The 17,536-nt window shown below is 42.8% G+C and overlaps 1 protein-coding gene across 2 annotated transcripts; it reads left to right on the top strand.

The window, feature by feature from the left end:
* Positions 1-1,256: 1,256 nt before the first annotated feature.
* angptl1b (angiopoietin-like 1b) lies at positions 1,257-11,332 on the top strand. 2 transcript variants are annotated; one of them, XM_062405317.1, is made up of 5 exons: positions 1,257-1,691; positions 5,112-5,946; positions 7,809-8,002; positions 9,084-9,354; positions 10,031-11,332. In XM_062405317.1, exons 2-5 carry the CDS (start codon positions 5,145-5,147, stop codon positions 10,216-10,218), a joined length of 1,455 nt encoding a protein of 484 aa, XP_062261301.1. In that variant the 5' UTR covers positions 1,257-1,691; positions 5,112-5,144; the 3' UTR covers positions 10,219-11,332. The 2 variants fall into 2 exon arrangements, with proteins under 2 accessions (XP_062261301.1, XP_062261300.1); XM_062405316.1 differs by having other exon boundaries at positions 5,112-5,952.
* Positions 11,333-17,536: the final 6,204 nt, after the last annotated feature.

Raw genomic sequence — 17,536 nt, 5'->3', positions numbered from 1 at the left:
TTTCATGGTCATAATTTAACTTTTGATCCGTTTAGAATTAAATTGCTCCCATGTGACTAGTCTGATCAAAGACCTTTATAAATTATGATATGTGTTTAATTACATGTCAATGAGCTTTCTGCTAGTTTGTAGGCAAATCAAAGGTGAATACATTTTTAAAAGCTGTCTGTCTGTTGATCTATCTATCTATCTATCTATCATGTAATCTCAGTATGAACATACCTGTACCGTTGCACCTGTAAAGGTGGAGGGGGTAGTGAACTCTTTTAGCCACAAGGAGGGGCTCACAGAGAGAGTTTGAGGTTTGGACCATTTTATATGAGACAATTACTAACTTCTTAAATTTTAAAAGAACATTATTAGTGTTGGTTACACTTATTTTCCAGTTGCAAAAATAAGAATGGGGAAGCTCTTCCATTCAAATTCCTATTGCATTAAGCAAACAGGCTCCTCTGGTTTGACATGGGGCACAATCTGCCGGATGAAGCATGGAAGTGGCCCATTTCAAGGCTTCACAAGAGTTTCTAAATGTAGAGCACATACAGAAAATGCACATCCAGACATGGTTTGAATTAGCACAAAAGCACTTTAGCCCAGGGTTTATAGCTTCTTTCCATAACATTTACACATGTTTATATTTATTTAAATTGCAAGACCTCAATTTCCCTAAAACCGACCAACTATGGGAGACATACAATCCCAATTACACGAAGGCAAACATGTGTCCCCATACATGTATGGGTCACAGACACTCACACACCCATGTTACTCTAGGATATTTTGTCCTGTCTCAATTTCTCATAAACACAACCATCCTCCCACGTGCTGAAATATGTCTCCCAACGCGGAGAATCCCCCACGCATCAAAGCCTGTGCTTCCTCTTCAATCCAAAACATTTAGCTGAGGGCCATTGGTTTTTCTTTTCTCCACAGAGCCCTCTGCTTATTGTCCTCATAACCAAATAAACACAGCTGCCAATAGTTCTTGGACTCTGCCACATGAGACACACTCACCCCCATAAACGGAGAGAGAGAAACAGTCACATCAGAAAAAACTGGCCTAATGCCATCATGTTGAAACTACTGAAGTTGCCAGAACCGCTCAGTCATTATATGGAGCTAATTGAGAGACGCTTTGTGAGCCGGAGGAAGTATAGACTCCGAGAAATGTAAATATAAGTGAGGCTGAGAAATGAATGTGTCTCTTTGTGTGACAGAAACAAAGACAAAGTGTGTGTTTGTGTGTGTATCTGTGTGTGCATGTAAGTGTGGGTCATTACCTTCTACAAGCCCGATAGATAAGCTGTGTGTGTGGGAGACAGTTAACCTGATATTCGGTGTGTTCAGTGACTCTCAGTCATCACCTAGTTTTTGTTTCTGCCATGCTGAGACTTTTAAATGTGACATCAGAGGAGAAGGCAGGGCCGAGCCAGAGAAAATTACAACATCAGCCTCCCTCTTTCTGGGTACGGACCACCCTCCACTGTTCTCTCCCTCGGTGGACGGTGTTTGCCTGTGCCATAGCTGAGTGCAGACCTTCATTCTCAATGAGAGCAGCACATAGGGGGAGACTGGGAGTGAGAGGAGGAGAATGGAGAGCATGAACCCACATAGGAACCACAACTGAGACGCCTAGGCTGGGTCTTACCTGCACATCCCGGACCATTGACTAAACTCACTCACTGACACAGGTAAGATTATTATTTTTGCTCCATTGTGTCCTGGTTATTCATCAAACTCATGTGGCCCATGTATATATTCTGTATCCTCTCTGTTAAAGTGTCCACATTGCTAGATATTTCTTGTCTTAACTGCAAATAAGCAAAACAGAATTTACAAGCAAAGTTCAATGTGATTTTAAACACTGTTGTTAGATTAAAGTTAGATGTGCCTCACACCCAGGATGCTTCATAGAATAACAATGGAATGATTATTAAATTTAAATAAATTTGAGTTTAACATTTGACCACTTTAAGATATTTATATTTATTGTAAAAACCCGTTTCCTGATTCAATTCACCGAGTGTGAACCTACTGCATCTTGTCAGCAGATGGATCTAATCAGTCGCACCATTGGAATAACTTGTGGGCTAACTGGCTAACTCCTAAAAATCTGTTGGACGAAAGCAAATGCCGCAAAAAAGTTTTAATGTTGGAGAGAAAGTTATGGGTGCAAATGTGGTGTAAGCTTTTTCTGGGCTTGAATATACATAAAACAACTTTTAATTGAGGTGTGTACCAGTAAGGCAGAGCTTAGTGGTGGCAATTCGAGTCAATGGGTCGATTGGCTCCGTCCCCCCTTCCCACTCTGGGCTGGGAAAAGCAGCCACCGCAAAGTTTGACCTGTGAGCACGGCATTAATATAGATGAGGTGGCTGCATATGGCCCGATCTGGCTTGGAGTGAGGGAGAGTAGAGGAGAAAATACCTCTCCAATAAGTCAACAAAAAAAGGGCCGCCTTGATGAAGACCAGCAGGGTGTGAACGACGGAGAGAAGCCTGGTGGTGGCAGCGGCAGATGAGATTCAGCGGCCCGGCTGACGAGCCCTCTCTGTAAACACCGTCACTCCTGTCAGGTCGAGGGCTCGTGAGATTCATATTGTGGGGTTGGAGACGTGAAGACGGGCCAATTGCTGAGACCATGCTATTGAAAGGGGGATGACCCCTGATTACGGAAAAAACAGGGAGAAGTTCTCTCTGGGTAATAATAGCGGAGTGACAGTGCCAAGGTGTCTCTGAGTGCTGACACATGGCCCGTTTTCCTCAAAGTGCACTTTTCCTCTGCCCTCAGATGCTTCATAATCTGTGACGAAACAATCTGCACCTTGTTCCATACGTTAAAACAAAAACACAGGCTTCGGGGCAGTTTCAATAACATTGCTGCAACAACATAGTTATAAAAAATCTATGTTGACTTAGGTACTCTCTGTGCTTTCTGTAAAGACGCCATTGTGCTTAATGAAAACACACAGCTTCGTATTACATTTTACTCTTGAGACACGCTTGTTTTTTCCTATGACAATGACAAAAGGATACTATTCTGTTAGAGCAGCAGTTTGAGCTTAGGTAATGCTCTGGGATCAGTCCTATTAACTGTGGTGAGAACTCTTGAGTGCAAGTAAACATCAAGAGTCGACCTCAGAAAAGATTCAAAGCCCCTGCTGTCTCTGTCTTGGACTCATTTTGTCCTGTCTCTTTGCCATCTGTTAAAATCCTCACTGGATTTGTTTTTGATGAGCTCAGATATGAAGTGGGTCAAAGTGTCTTTCCGTCAGAAGTGTTAGGCGCAGGTTACTTCTTGGCCATATTCATCCGACTGCCTTCTGACAGGCTTCTGATTTTGGCACGGCCGCCAAAATCAGCCTGCAGTTGGCTCGCCGGTAGCCCCGGCTCCCAGAGCAGGGCCTCGCTACAGGATTGTGGAAGGTGGGATCTCTTACTTAACGTGCATTTTTGGGTCATCACCCACTCCTGCTCCATTCGTTGTGCTGTCAAAACCAATAAGATCAACACACAAGCTTTTCCATCCAAAAATAGACTCCAGAAAACATTACTCATAGATGAGGGATTCCAGCTCCCTCTGCCACCGCTCAAACGTTAAATCTGTTTTGTTTCCGCATCAAATTCAAATTTGTGGCGTGTGCCCGTCGGGCAGAGAAGACAGAATTCACAAAGAGTCAGACTGGCCCAGTGATAATTACCGGGCTGTTTTCTATCGTGGTGCTCACCACTGATGGTTCTACAACTCAAGAATCGATGAAAGACTGACAGTGGATGTGGCACCTTATAAATAATATGATCAGAGTCCTCCATGGCTGCACAGATTCAATTTCTACAGCTTACATTCATGTTAAATTTGAATCTTTTCAGACTCAAAGGTTGGTGTTTTTTCCACGAGCCAGTGCAGGTAAACTGAAAGGATATAGGGGAGGTTAATGGAGGATGTGGAGAAACAGATCCCTGCACTTGCACACCCCCAGACACCTGATACACTTGTGGTGAGGGGCTTAATGAAAGACAACACATAAAGGAATGTATTGAAAATACGGGTAACGATAACAGAGTTGTGGTGGGTGGGTGGGTGACACTGCTCTTAGTCCACCACAAGCGAACCAGATGGCACATCCTGCCGGGAGCAGGAGCGTCTTTTCACTTTGCATTTAAAAGCTCACTAACTACTAAAGAATCAAGCCAGTCTTGTGCTTTGAATCATGACCACAGGCTTTTATGTCAACAGATGCTCTCTGTCTATTTTAGCTTTGCCGGCACTATGGTTGGAATATATTGGGTAATACAAGAAAAAAGGAAATCTGAATAGCAACATATTTTTATGGAGTGCATGGGAGGAAATTGAACAGAAAGTACAAGATGAGTGGTGGAAAAAATTGAAGCAAAACACTTAAAGGATATCTGGTGATTTCTCTCATGTCTACAGGTCAAAAGAAAATACTAAAACCAATCAACAAAAAATGTGCTTAATATAAGTGAAGCCAAAGCATTATATAGCAGTGTCATAGATGTCATAGATCTTAGCTGGGGTCCAAAAACTTTGATGAGTGAGCCAATAAGTTTTGGGCGACATTATGAGGAACATCCGTTTATAATGGTTTTGTTTGAGACAATTGCTTTCTAATGCTGTTAATAGGCTACTCCTATTACACAAACTGTGTATTGGTCCACAGTGGAAAATAGTCCCCAACTATGCCAATGCTAACATAACACACCAAATAAAGTGAAGAACATTATAAGTTCTTCTTGTATTTTGTCAAAAACTACATGACACATTTAATGTCATTGGTAATCATCCTCTGGAGACCATGCATATCTGTGCAACCGTCAAATAGTTTTTGAAACATACACTCTAACGTATCACTGACCCATTGGCTATCATCAGCTGTTTTAAAGCACATACATTAGCCTATTCTCTAGGAAGCAATGGACTTGAAGTTAAATCCTGGAGCAAGTGTAGGGGAGCTGGTAAGTATTGAGAGATGGACGAGTACACTTTAATAACTTTTTGATGGAATTTATTGACAATTAGCAGCCTACAAAATAGAATAACACCAGTTTTGCCCTGAAAGTAAAATTGTCCTTGTTCTTTCCTGTTTATAGATCTGTAGTTTGGTGCTAAAGGGAGGAAGAACCATGGGACCTGGAACATGGAGTCTATTTGCGCTGCTTGGTCTGGCCCTCTGGAGCAACTCCCATGCCCTCACCAATAACCCCATTCTCTCTCGGACACGGAGGGCACCAGTGGCCAACGGGGAAACCAAGAAATGCTCTTACACCTTCCTGGTCCCCGAGCAGAAGATCACAGGCCCCATCTGTGCTGCTCGGGGTTATTCCACTGACAAGGACCGAGTGACGCGCTTGGACGTGGCTGCAGTGCGCGACCTTCTGTCCAAGCAGCGTGGGGAGATGGAGACTTTGAAGCTGGTGGTCGACGTGGACGGCAACTTGGTGAATGAGATGAAGCTATTGAGGAAGGAGAGCAGGAACATGAACTCGAGGGTGACCCAACTCTACATGCAGCTGCTGCATGAGATCATCAGGAAGAGGGACAACTCACTGGAGCTGGCACAGCTGGAGACACGCATCCTCAACGCCACCTCTGAGTCCCTACGTCTGGCCTCCAGGTACAGGGAACTGGAGACCAAATACTCAGCCCTGTCGGCAGTGGTGAACAACCAGTCGGTGCTGATTGGAGCACTGGAGGAGCAGTGTATGCAAGTGTACAGCCGCAGGCATGAGCACCCACCAATGGGACCTCCACTAGTGCAGGTGGTGCCTGAAAACATTCCTGTCAATGTGCCACGTTTCACCAATGAGATCCAGAGGGACCACAATCAAAGGTTTGTGCGGGAGAGGGGCTCCCGCTCTGGGCCATCGCCCACAGGTGATACCCTGGAAGTCCAGACTCCTCCCGAGAGGAACTTCAGTACAGAAGGTATAGGTGAGAGAATGGATCCGTCCATCCATCCATTTATGCACCCATCCATCTATCATCCATCTGTCCATCTGTCCATCCATCTATCAATCCATCCATCCATCCATCTGCTTTGTTATTTTTCATTCATTTCAACCTTGATCCACTCAGGAAAATCCAAAACAGTCAGTGTAATATTTGGAGCAGCTCTGACTTTGCAGGCCAACCATAACAAAAGAATAATCTCTGGGTTTGAGTACAGCCGCAGGTGGGCCAGTGGCCTCATTCTGAAAGGTTAAAGATTTGCTAATTCAGCTGGAACTCTGCTCCCCGCTCCACAGAAAGAACACAAACGAGAGTGGAAATAGAAACGTTGTAACGTCTGAATTTAGGCAGGGGACATAAAGCAAAGCAAAGAAAAACGTAGCGGGTGCGAATTTGTCCTCATCAACAGAAAATTCCTGACACATTTAGATTGGCCTTGCCAAAGAATAATAAAGTGTGTAGGAATTCAGTGCAGCAAAATGATCCATGTGAGACTGTTCCATTGCATGTGAGATGTGGACAAGACCCCGGCTGACTCATATAAGCTCCTGTTAAGTTTCATGTTGTGAATGGACTCCTTAACTATATTATATTAATAGCAGGGACCCTGGTAGATTTATATGCCTCTTTATGTAAAGTCAGTGCTACATGTGTTTATAATAAAAATTCTTCTAATGAGAATTACCTTGAAAAGGGCCGCACTCTTACCACTTAAAAACAGTGGTGACCACTTTCCAATCTAGAGTGATGGCAAGTTGTAAGGTTCTTATAAAAAATTTAATTAGCCCCATTTTTCTCTGCTGTTCCGGGAGGACATAGTAAACAAGGGTATCTTTGTGAACCCGGATAAATGTGTTTTCTATTAGATTGTCTGTGCGGTTTTGTGCCTGTTCACTGGTCTTTCCTTCATAGTTAAACCTCTGTCACACACAGTGTTTTCTTCATTATGTAAACTAATGGCACTGATGCTGTTGTTTCATTCTTTTGGTGCAAAGCTTTTTCAAAACTGGCCCACAAGGCCAAAATAAAGCCACTATATTTGTGTTGAAGCTTGAGTTGAGATCAGAGTCTGTCTGACACATGTTTCAACCATTTTAGGAACATCAAAACAGAAGTAACCTTTGCGCATCAGTGGTAAAACGGGTAAACGGGAGGAAATAGCGTAGATTGCATCTGACAACTAATTTTTAACGAACCATGATTCAGCGAATAAATTATTAGGATAAAAATATCATGCCTTAGAAAAAAAAAAGATGGAAACATTAGCGATGATAATCTGGCACTACTTTTTCTGCTGCTTTTACTTTAAAATTAGAAAAAAAAGATGCAATACGTTGGAATATCCTAAATGAAGAGAGAAGAACACATTGTCACATTCAATGTATTTCACAATGTATTTAATTTGACAAATGTCCCGTTTGTTGTTTGTTGTGTGCATTTTGGTTAATTTTTGACAGGGGTTGGGTCACCTGTTTCTTGATCCTTGCTTCAAGTCAGCTACATCATATCCTGAGAACAAAAATAACTTGAATCAACAGCCATAGATAATTATATTAAAAAAATCGACAAATAACTTTATAATGGAGTTGACAGAGGAGGGAGTGGTTCTTTTTCTACAGCTATAGCTTCAAAATGTGTCATTGTCAACAACACGCATTGTGATTAGTCAGATGTGTACAGGTCTGAAGCTAAACCGTGGAAAATCGTCCCCGGCCCGAAAACAAAAAGCAGTATCACTCAGTGAAATTGCATCGCTGACGTGAAAGCTTGCAATTAACTTGATTTTCAAAACTAATTTTGGCTGTTAAATAAGTGTTATTGTCGTGTCTTGCTTGCAGGCCCATTTAGAGACTGTTTGGAGGCACAGGAAGCCGGCCACAGCACCAGCGGCATGTACCTGATCCGACCAGACGAAGCAGAGCGGCCACTGCAGGTCTGGTGCGAACAGGACATAGACAACGGGGGCTGGACCGTGATCCAGACCAGGAGGGACGGCTCTGTCAACTTCTTCAGGAACTGGGAGAGCTACAAGGTGATTATAATGTCACGTCTCCTGGCATGATCTGTCTCCCATTTTCTCTCTCCTCTCTCTCCGGCCAATATTCTGAATACTTGGCTCATTCAGAGACAACAGTTGTGCCAATGATCTGGAGTGTTTGGGGCTATATCCGAGGCCAGTGTCCTTGTGTTTTCACTTACTGCAAAATATAACGTCAGCACCACTGTTAGTCTGCTCGTTTGGTTTGAGATCCCCATTATGAAACATTAGATGGCCCGCTGAGGAAGGTATGTTCCACAGCTCAATCTTCAGCCGTTTCTTTCCAAAACCGCTGCTACTATGGTGCCTTCCTGGATGGATGGCCGCTTGGCTTACTGCGCCACACCGTACAGAGCCGTCTCATCAAAGCTCTGTGAGAATGAGATGGAGGATATCGCCGCTGGCAGCCGCAGAAATCCAGTGTTCCATTCGGCCCGGCCAGGCTTGTGCATGTGTAACTGGAAGCTAAATGGTCTCTTCAACAGTGATTTGCCTCCACGCTCTCCCACAAAGCCACCACATGTACACACACACACACGCACACACTGCATCGGAGAGGAGGCCCCAGACTGAAACCCCACATCATTCATCGTCTCCTGGCTCACTCGACTAATCCACAATCACAAACCTCAGTCTCCTCGACCAAGTGAAGTGTTCTGAGGGCACATGGCCAGATGTAGATTGCTCGAGGTTATTCGACACAAGCACCACTCGATTTTGATCTGAGAGATCTGTGGCGTTTGAGTGATGAACCAGCGTTTTGAAGATAGATGCTTATTTTCCAGCACAAAATTTTACAACTTGTCTTTCTCGGGAATGTCAAAGACAGGGGGCATTGTTTTCCTTAGTCAGTTTTTTTTTATCGTTTGAAGTTTGTCTTAACTACAGATCCACGAGGGAAATGTTATCAAAAAGAAAAGTCCCATCTGTTCTGTTAACAAATCTGCGGCGTCTCCCAAAAGTTCCTAAACAACTCTCGTGTTTCTAAACACCCCGGGGCTGCCGCACAACAAACAAGGTGCATTATTTTCTGTCATTTCTCTGAAACCTTCCTTTTAATCTTCCTTTGACTCAGAGCGGCTTTGGCAACATAGACGGGGAGTACTGGCTCGGCCTGGAAGGCATCTACAATCTGGGGAGGCAGGGGGACTACAAGCTGCTGGTGGAGCTGGAGGACTGGATGGGCAAAAAGGTCTACGCTCAGTACAGCAGCTTCCACCTGGAGCCGCAGAGCGAGGACTACCGCCTGCGGCTGGGCACCTACCAGGGCAACGCCGGGGACTCGCTCAGCAGCCACAACGGCAAACAGTTCACTACACTGGATCGAGACAAGGATGCTTTCACAGGTACATTTTACTTAAGTAAAAATAAACTTGCACACAAAAATTACCACAACCATAATTTTCCTGCTTGAGTAAAAGTAATTTATGTCTTTTTAATATACTATATTTGATTATGAGTATTGAAAGTAAAGAACTGGCTGAGTGTAGCCTATTTTCTGAATGAAACAGTGTAAAATGTTGTGGCTGAGTCTCCGCCTCTCCTGTCTAATGTTACCTCCCGCTCTGATTGGATCATGAAACCAATTCCTCTCCCGTTATTGATTTACCTTTAAAAATATAAAAGCCAATGTGAACATGTAACACATTGCATTTTAAAAATGTAGTGAGTAGAAAGTACAGATATTTTTTGATATATGTAGTGGAGTAAATGTGAAAAGTACCCAAAAATGAAGTAAGAAATTCGTATTTCTACTTTGCTACATCACACCACTATGACTGGTTGCAAAATTTGCCTGGTGATATATGTATAAAAAAAATAACTGATATCAAAAACGTGGATGCAGTGGTGGGACAGGCAGAGGCAATGACTCTGCCTTAATAAACGCACTGAATTACATAAAGAGTTTTCATTGTTGTATTCTGCAGACAACATAACATGTGTTTTTTGAATCCCTCCCTCTGTGAAAAACACTCTTCCTCACCGATCTCATCATCCCTCTTCCTTTTCCTCCCACCTCAGGTAACTGTGCCCATTTCCACAAAGGCGGCTGGTGGTACAACGCCTGCGGCCAGGCAAACCTTAACGGGGTTTGGTACAATGGAGGCGTCTACCGCAGCAAGTTCCAGGACGGGATCTTCTGGGCCGACTATGGGGGAGGCTTCTACTCCATGAAAACTGTCCGCTTGATGATCAGGCCTATAGACTGAGGCTGGGCCGGTCCACGGGCATCTGTGGAGGTCAAGGCACACTTCTGACTGTGTGTCATCGGTAACTGGTTGATCCAAGTTAAAAAAGAATTGCATCATTGGAGTTTGACCATCGGTAGTGACTTGAAAAGCCCCCTGTCTTTAAAACAGACTCTGCTTGAACATTTTCCTCTCTGTATAACATCAAATAGAAGCACACATAGAGGAATTTATGGGACATAATTATTTATAATAAGCCATACAACTATTTTTCCCACCAAATACGTATGATAGTTGGGGGAAATAGATAATAAAGGTCTACATTTTGAAGTTTTATAATCCAAGCTGCTTTATGATTAAGAAACCACAGTGTTTTCCTCATTACCGGGTCGCCCCGTGGGGAGGAGGCGCCACATCCTCACACAACTTCACCGGTGTTGATTTCATTCATAAGCTTTCACAGGATCTACATGCATCTCTTCCTACCTCGCCAAGTTCAACGTCAGGGGGAAACTCTCCCTCACTGAACTTTTGCTGTTCTTGCTGTTCTAACCCTAACCTGGAAAATACATTTTGTTAAGAACTATTTAGATTTATTTAGACTCTGTATCCAATTCCAAATTTAAAAAGACCAACATCTTCAGAAGCTGGAGAATGGAAAGAGGTTTAAATCCATGTTTTTATTTTATTTTTACTCCTTACACATAATATATTCTTTACAATGAATGTTAAAGTACTTTGCCCAAGTCCACATGACCTGAAACTATAATTTATGTGTGCAATAAACTTATCAAAACAGTGAAAAAGGGGACAGGTATCCTGTGGGAGCAGAGAATGTTCCTGCAGAAAATAGAGCTAATTTCCTCCTCTGTATATGTGACAATTATTCTCAAAGAGTGCTCGCAAATTGCTCTTAATGTTTTTCTCATTAGGGCCATTGATTCAATTTCAGCATGACTCTGGGAAAAACAAGCAACGTTGAAAGAAAGATTGCTAGAGAAAGGAGAAGGAATTATATTTGGTTTTGAGTGGTTTTGGAGCAGGACAAATATGCCGACCAAGCGTGCTGAGTTATAGGCATTGGGACAGACAACGAGAAACACATTGCCTAGAGCCAGACAGGATGGAGAGAGAGAAGGGGAGCGGAGGGAGGGAGGGAAGGAGGGAGGGAGGGAGGGAGGGGATGAACTCGGATGGAATTGGTCCAATTTTCCAAGTTAACCCCCCCCCCCCCTTCCCTTTGAATATGTACATTCTGTTTTCATAAAGAATATCTTTCATTGACAAAGTCACAGGCTCCTGTGCTCTGCGATCGCCAATGTATGGAAGGAAACCGGTGCCCTTTGGGGGAAACCTGTCCAGCCAGAGGAGAGGGGGAGCTGGGGGGTGGTGTTTGAACTGGTGGGCCTGCTCTGAACAACAGGGTTGCGTTCACACACACACGAAAAAGACGAAAACAGCCTTTGAGCTGAAAATAGACCCTCGTATTCTGCTGGTTTTTGCCTCATTGACCACAACGGCCCTCACACCCACGTCTTTTACAAACTTTTGCTGGACTCAGCTGGACATGGAACCATGTTTATGGACATGTAGAAGAAAAAGCTGCATCCAATAAAATGACATTACCATGTTAAAATAAAGCAGCAATAAAACCAATGAGTCAAAGACCTTTGCAGAACAACATTACGCGAATGAGACTCAACATTTTGTTTAATTTCAGTGGATTCTCCCAATCACAGAGAGCTCCTCTCACAATCTGATTTATAAAGCTGTTGTTGATACATGACATTGTTAGTTTTTAAGGCTTTGTTGAGATTACGTGCACATTTCAGTCTTATCTTGTGGGTGTGAGTCAGTCTGATAACTTGTTGTTCCAAACAGAACCTTTATCTCTTCCTGACAGAGGGAGGTGCTGTCCAAGTTCCCCTTCTTAAACTCTGCAGCATTCGAGTTTTACAGAAATAACAGATCTCTTCAAAAATAAAAACCTGGTTCCGTGTGTTTTATTTCGTTGTGAAAAAGTCACGGGGGGAGACGGAAGATCGCGATACAAACATATCTCTTTTCAAGTGGCTACACATTTCTGTGGTTGACTGGGCGGGACGAGTCGTCCCACTAATAAAGCCAGATTTCCGTCTTTTCTGTCTGTCCTTAGATTGTCTCGACTACTCATGTGATCAACTTCAAACTTGGTGGGTTTCCTCTGAAGTGCAGTGTCGACTGTGAAGTGTTTTGGATAAATGCATCTACAACCCCAATTCGTTTTAAATGGCACTTGCAGTGTTGTCATTTTGAATGTGCCAAACGTGATGACTTGTAGTCAGCTGAAATCTAGCTCACAACCTGAATGTGATTCTTTTTCACTAGATCCTTTTCCACTGTATTTCTGTTTCACTGAAGTGCAGTGAATGTTTTTACACCTTGACTCTGTCACTGCTTCTAAACCTCTGTTTCCTGAGTGTCGAGCCTTCATAGATTCAAAGGTTTTAGTTGTGGAGCAGGTCTGTGCCGTTGTTTCATGTCCTGATGACCACTCAGCACTTTACAGTTCTGTTTTTCCATTCAGCCATTCACACAGTACATCTATGTGCAGCACTTTTTTCCTGTCGTATATAATTCATAAGGGTGCGTGCAGGGAGACAGGGATCGAACCGCCAACCTTCTGCTCAGTGGAACGTCCAGCTCTACCTCCTGCGCCACAACTTCCCTCGGCCAGATTGATCACACACCCTCTGTAATGTGCAGATGAAGGTGCATTGGCATAGCATAGAGACACCTCACAGGGAGTAGGGTCCTGGTCTCTCTGTGTGGAGTCTGCATGTTCTCTCCCTGTCTGCAGGTTTTCCTCTGGGTTCCTCCCACAGTTCAGAGACATCGGACAATTGGATACCCTGTAAGTTTTGTGAGGATGGTTCTCTCTCTCTGTATGTAAGCCTCGTGATACACTGGTGACCTGATCAGGGTGGACCCGGCCTCTTGACCAATGGCAGCTGTAATTGGCTCCAGCTCCCCCACAACCCTTAAATGGATGAGTGGTACGGATGAGAGATGGATGGATGGCACAGCGGGGAACAATGACAGCCTTATCTATACCATGACACCTGGACTAGGAGTGGGTTTGTACTTAAAGGAATAGTCTGACATTTTCAATTCCTTCTTGCTGAGAGTGAAATGAGATGATTGATACCAGAGGCTGCAGGTGGTTACTTTACATTAACATAAAGACTGGAGGCAGAGCCAGCCGGTCTGGCTCTTTCCGTTTCAAACAGAATCAGACCACAGTGAGCTGCAGAGGTCATTTCTGGTGGATTTTTGACAGAGAGAGCTGTGTCCCCTTCCTTGCAGTCTTCACATTAAGCATACTGACATTAAATCAGTATCGATCTCACCCCACTCTATGCAGGAAAGGATTTATCAAAATGTACTTGAGGGAAAATATTGGATTTTATTTTTCTTGAGTAAATAAAATAAAAATGCAAATGTGGGTGAACCTACAAGGGTAGAAAATGAACCCACACTAGCCATTTAATCTGGGTGTATAGATGAAACGGTCAAGGGCACACATTCTCTTTGAAGATATTTATTTGTCAACCAGCCAGCTGAGCACATATGTTCTTTAAAGGGCCAGTGTGTAGGATTTAAGGGGATCTTTACAGAAATTGGATATAAAATGCCTAATTATCTTTTCATCAGTTTGTAATCACCTGAAACAAAAATGTTCTCTTTACCTTATAACAACCTGTTTACATCCAAGTGAGGAGCAGGTCCTTTTGAACGGTTTGTACAGTGGCCCAGAACAGACAAACCAAAACCACACAACAGCTCTAAAGTTGTATTTTTTTGCATTTCTACCATTGATTCTTCTACATTGAAATTAGAGGGTGTGGTGAGGTGTATTCAGTTAGTTCTTATATGCAACTTTAACACTATGTTACGCACTTTGCATTTGAATCCACACTAATTTGTGGTTTCATAGATTCTGGATAATATGTCCCTCCTGTCTTGTTCTGTTCAGCTCTTCTGTAAATTCAGGAGTAAAATACATTTTCTTTTTCTCCGACCTTTCAACAACTTGTGATGACAGTGATGAGAGAGTTGGTTAAACTTCAGCCCACATTATACCAGCTGGGTCCAGGACTCAGATTATAACAGGCCACCGTTCCTGTCACAAACCTGCCTCTCTCACTCTGACACATGGCGCTAAACCAACCCTCAGATTGCCAGTGTGGGATTCAGCTACAGCTTTAACTCCAGTCTTCCAATAACTCTGCCCTGCACACACTGAACCCTTCACATTTTTAGGAGCTTAATGGCAGCATTGGGAATGCATGATTAGCCCACAAAAACCAGACCGCTGCGCAGTCATACATTAGAACAGCGGAGGTGACATCCACTGCTGAGGGGACCACACTCTGGCCTGTATACCCCCTCGAAAACGGGGCCTGTATAGAGGGAAGATGGCCGAGGGCTGCTGCTGTGTGGTCCTCCAGAGCTTTCAGAGGTGAAAGCTCTCTTTGTCGCCGAGTGAAGCGTCGCTGTCTACGAATCCCACCACCAAAATGGCACCGGGCACGGAGGATTCTTGGAAAAAGCTGGCTCCGTGCACACTGAGTTGTTATTTGCTAAAAGACATGTGCTGTTTGGGGGAAATGGCCATGAGAGTGATTCATTATCCTCCAAAAAACCTCAAGTCAGTGTCAACCAGCGAGTCAACAGACAGGACGTGGGGCTGTTTTCTTTGAAAATAAGCACCGTGACTAATTCTTGCCCTAACTGGGACAGTCAAACAACTCCATAGCTAAGTCTGCTCCTAAGTGGCCTTTTGACTTGAAGCTTAACAGACACTTGTTTGAGATGGATGATCATTTGCTGGGGTCTGGGAGAGCTCAGTGAGCAGACAGCTTTATGTTTCCACTCACCCTCTCAGACAAACTGTGGAATGATAATTTATTCAGCTGTGAAGCACATCAGCGAGTGTTGAGATTGGGAAAATTAGATTTATTTTAACGAGGTTCTTTATTCGAAGAGACAATTTAATCTAAGCAGCAATCGCAGCCCAGAGATAACAAACAAAGGGGCCATTTGAGCCCCGAGAAGTGCGCTCATTGAGGTTCAGCTGCTTATTAACAGACATTTAAGTCTGTTAAATCCATCTTCTAGTGACCAACATATTCAGTTTCCATTGTTTGTGTGGTTGGCACGAAACACATTTTTATTCTCGACAAAAGCCTTGAGAGCCATCACGCTATCTAATGAATCTCCCCTGTGAAGACGTGTGACCTCAGAACACTGTGGAGTCAGCGTTAGTCACTGAACTGGAAGGCCCTTTAACCGTCTACTGTACCACTGTTCACTGCATAAGTCCTGGATATATGATTACACTCACTGTGATGAATGGCATGAGTCACGGAGGTCTGTCGAAAGGCTTCACGACTGCCTGGGGAGAGACAGCCGGAGGAGCGATCGACTCCACTGTTTTTACACCATAGTTAAACAGTGAGACACAAAAGGGCCTCCCAGTCTAAACCTTCTCAAGAGAGCTGTGAGCCCAGAGAACAACAGATGGAACCACAGAAATGTTCTCTATCCAGTGGAGGAGAAGAAGAGGCAGCTTACAGCCATTTAAATGGCGCTATATCTGCTTTTATCTTATTACTAACAAAAAACTCAACATGCCAAGTACCAACACATTATCTGGTTTATCATTAGGAGATAACAAGAACTTAAACTAAAAAACAGTAAGAGCTGCAGCTAAAATGACAGCATATGCCAGCAGATGTTTACATATATTAAAACACCAAAACTGTAGTTTTTTTTGTTTTTTTGAGGACATCAAAGTCTTGTCTCATGTCTCGGGGCTAAATTGAGTCCAGACTGAGGGATAGTCCAGCCTGAATTCTGTAATGTGATTAGCCACATTTTTTCCATCAGCTCTGAAAGCAGCTCTACCACCTCATTCTGATGACAGAACAGAAAATACAGTGTCTGATCTCCTCATTTAGCAGGAGTTAATTTTTGCTGCTGTATTCACAAGTGGCTGCAGATGTGAGATGACTGTCGACTCATAATCTGGCTGCTGCCTCTGTGTTGGTGCAACGTTATTCAATAACATGTCTAGAGTTTGTGGACCAGAAAAAATTCCCCTTGGATACATTTTTACTAAGCAGTAAAACGCTGGAACATATCTAAATAAGTCTAATAATACATTCCCTGAACTGGGAAGGAGGATAAATTAATCTCACTCTGACTTTGTTATAAATTGTTGCAACTCAGCTTTATTCCAGACATAATTATTTGAAAGGGCTTCGTGGGTCACATTCTTGGCATTGATCAGAATCGTACATCAACCCCAGAGCCACAATCTTAACACATTAGCTCAGGCTCCAGTGAAGCCATGATGCCGTAAGAGAAGAAAACTTACTTAGAACTCGCTGCACTGTGTGTTTGGGTGTGAAATTCACATTGTTGTGTTTTAACTCCTCAATGAAGCAACTGCAAAAGCATTGGTTTAATTAACCAGCTCTAATGCACTAAAATGTGAAGTAGAAGTAACTTTGCAGGATTTAAAGGATACGATGGCGCCCTCTAGTGGTGTATTGCTGACATGTGGACATAGTCAATCTTTAACAGCCTTCATAAACGGTTTATTCTCAAAAACACGATGTGCTGCAATTATATATATACATATATTAAAGCTTATACATAAACATATATATGCTTTATTTACACTGAGGTATTTTCTCAATAGATAGTTCTGAATGCAATACAATTTGACAAACTGGCTATGTGAAAGAGAACACTGTAACATTATATTCACAGATAGTAATACAAATGTGATATGGCCCCAACAGTATATATAGAAACAAAGCATAGATATTAAAAACAAGGATAATGGGATAATAAAGTAGATATTATGTTGTTTAGGATAAGATAATCCTTTAATTGTCCCTAAAATAGACATTAGTAAGAAATAATAATAAGTAACATGCAATACTTAAGTGTAATGATAATAGTAGTTAAGTGTAAAGAAATATATAAATATGTCTGGAATAATAACCCATATAAATTGTAAAAACAAGACAAACCTGTACAGTGTGAGAGTACAGTGGCTGGATTGTACGTGAACCTTTGCGTTGCACAGACATAATTTAGATAATACTACAGATGAATATATACTTGAAATAACGTTTTCCAAACAAGGAGTTCATATTAACAGCTTTTGGCTGTTTGAAAAAATGCAGGGTTATTCATCGGAAAATAATATTTTACCATTATATCTACATAATTACAGTGCAATAAAGTTTTCGGATACAAAAAACCGGTGGGACGCAGTGTCGCT

The sequence above is a fragment of the Platichthys flesus genome, chromosome 14 (assembly GCF_949316205.1).
Source record: "Platichthys flesus chromosome 14, fPlaFle2.1, whole genome shotgun sequence".
Lineage (NCBI taxonomy): Eukaryota > Metazoa > Chordata > Actinopteri > Pleuronectiformes > Pleuronectidae > Platichthys > Platichthys flesus.
The sequence above is the reverse complement of the archived record's forward strand: the minus strand, read 5'-3'. Positions and strand labels throughout refer to the sequence as shown.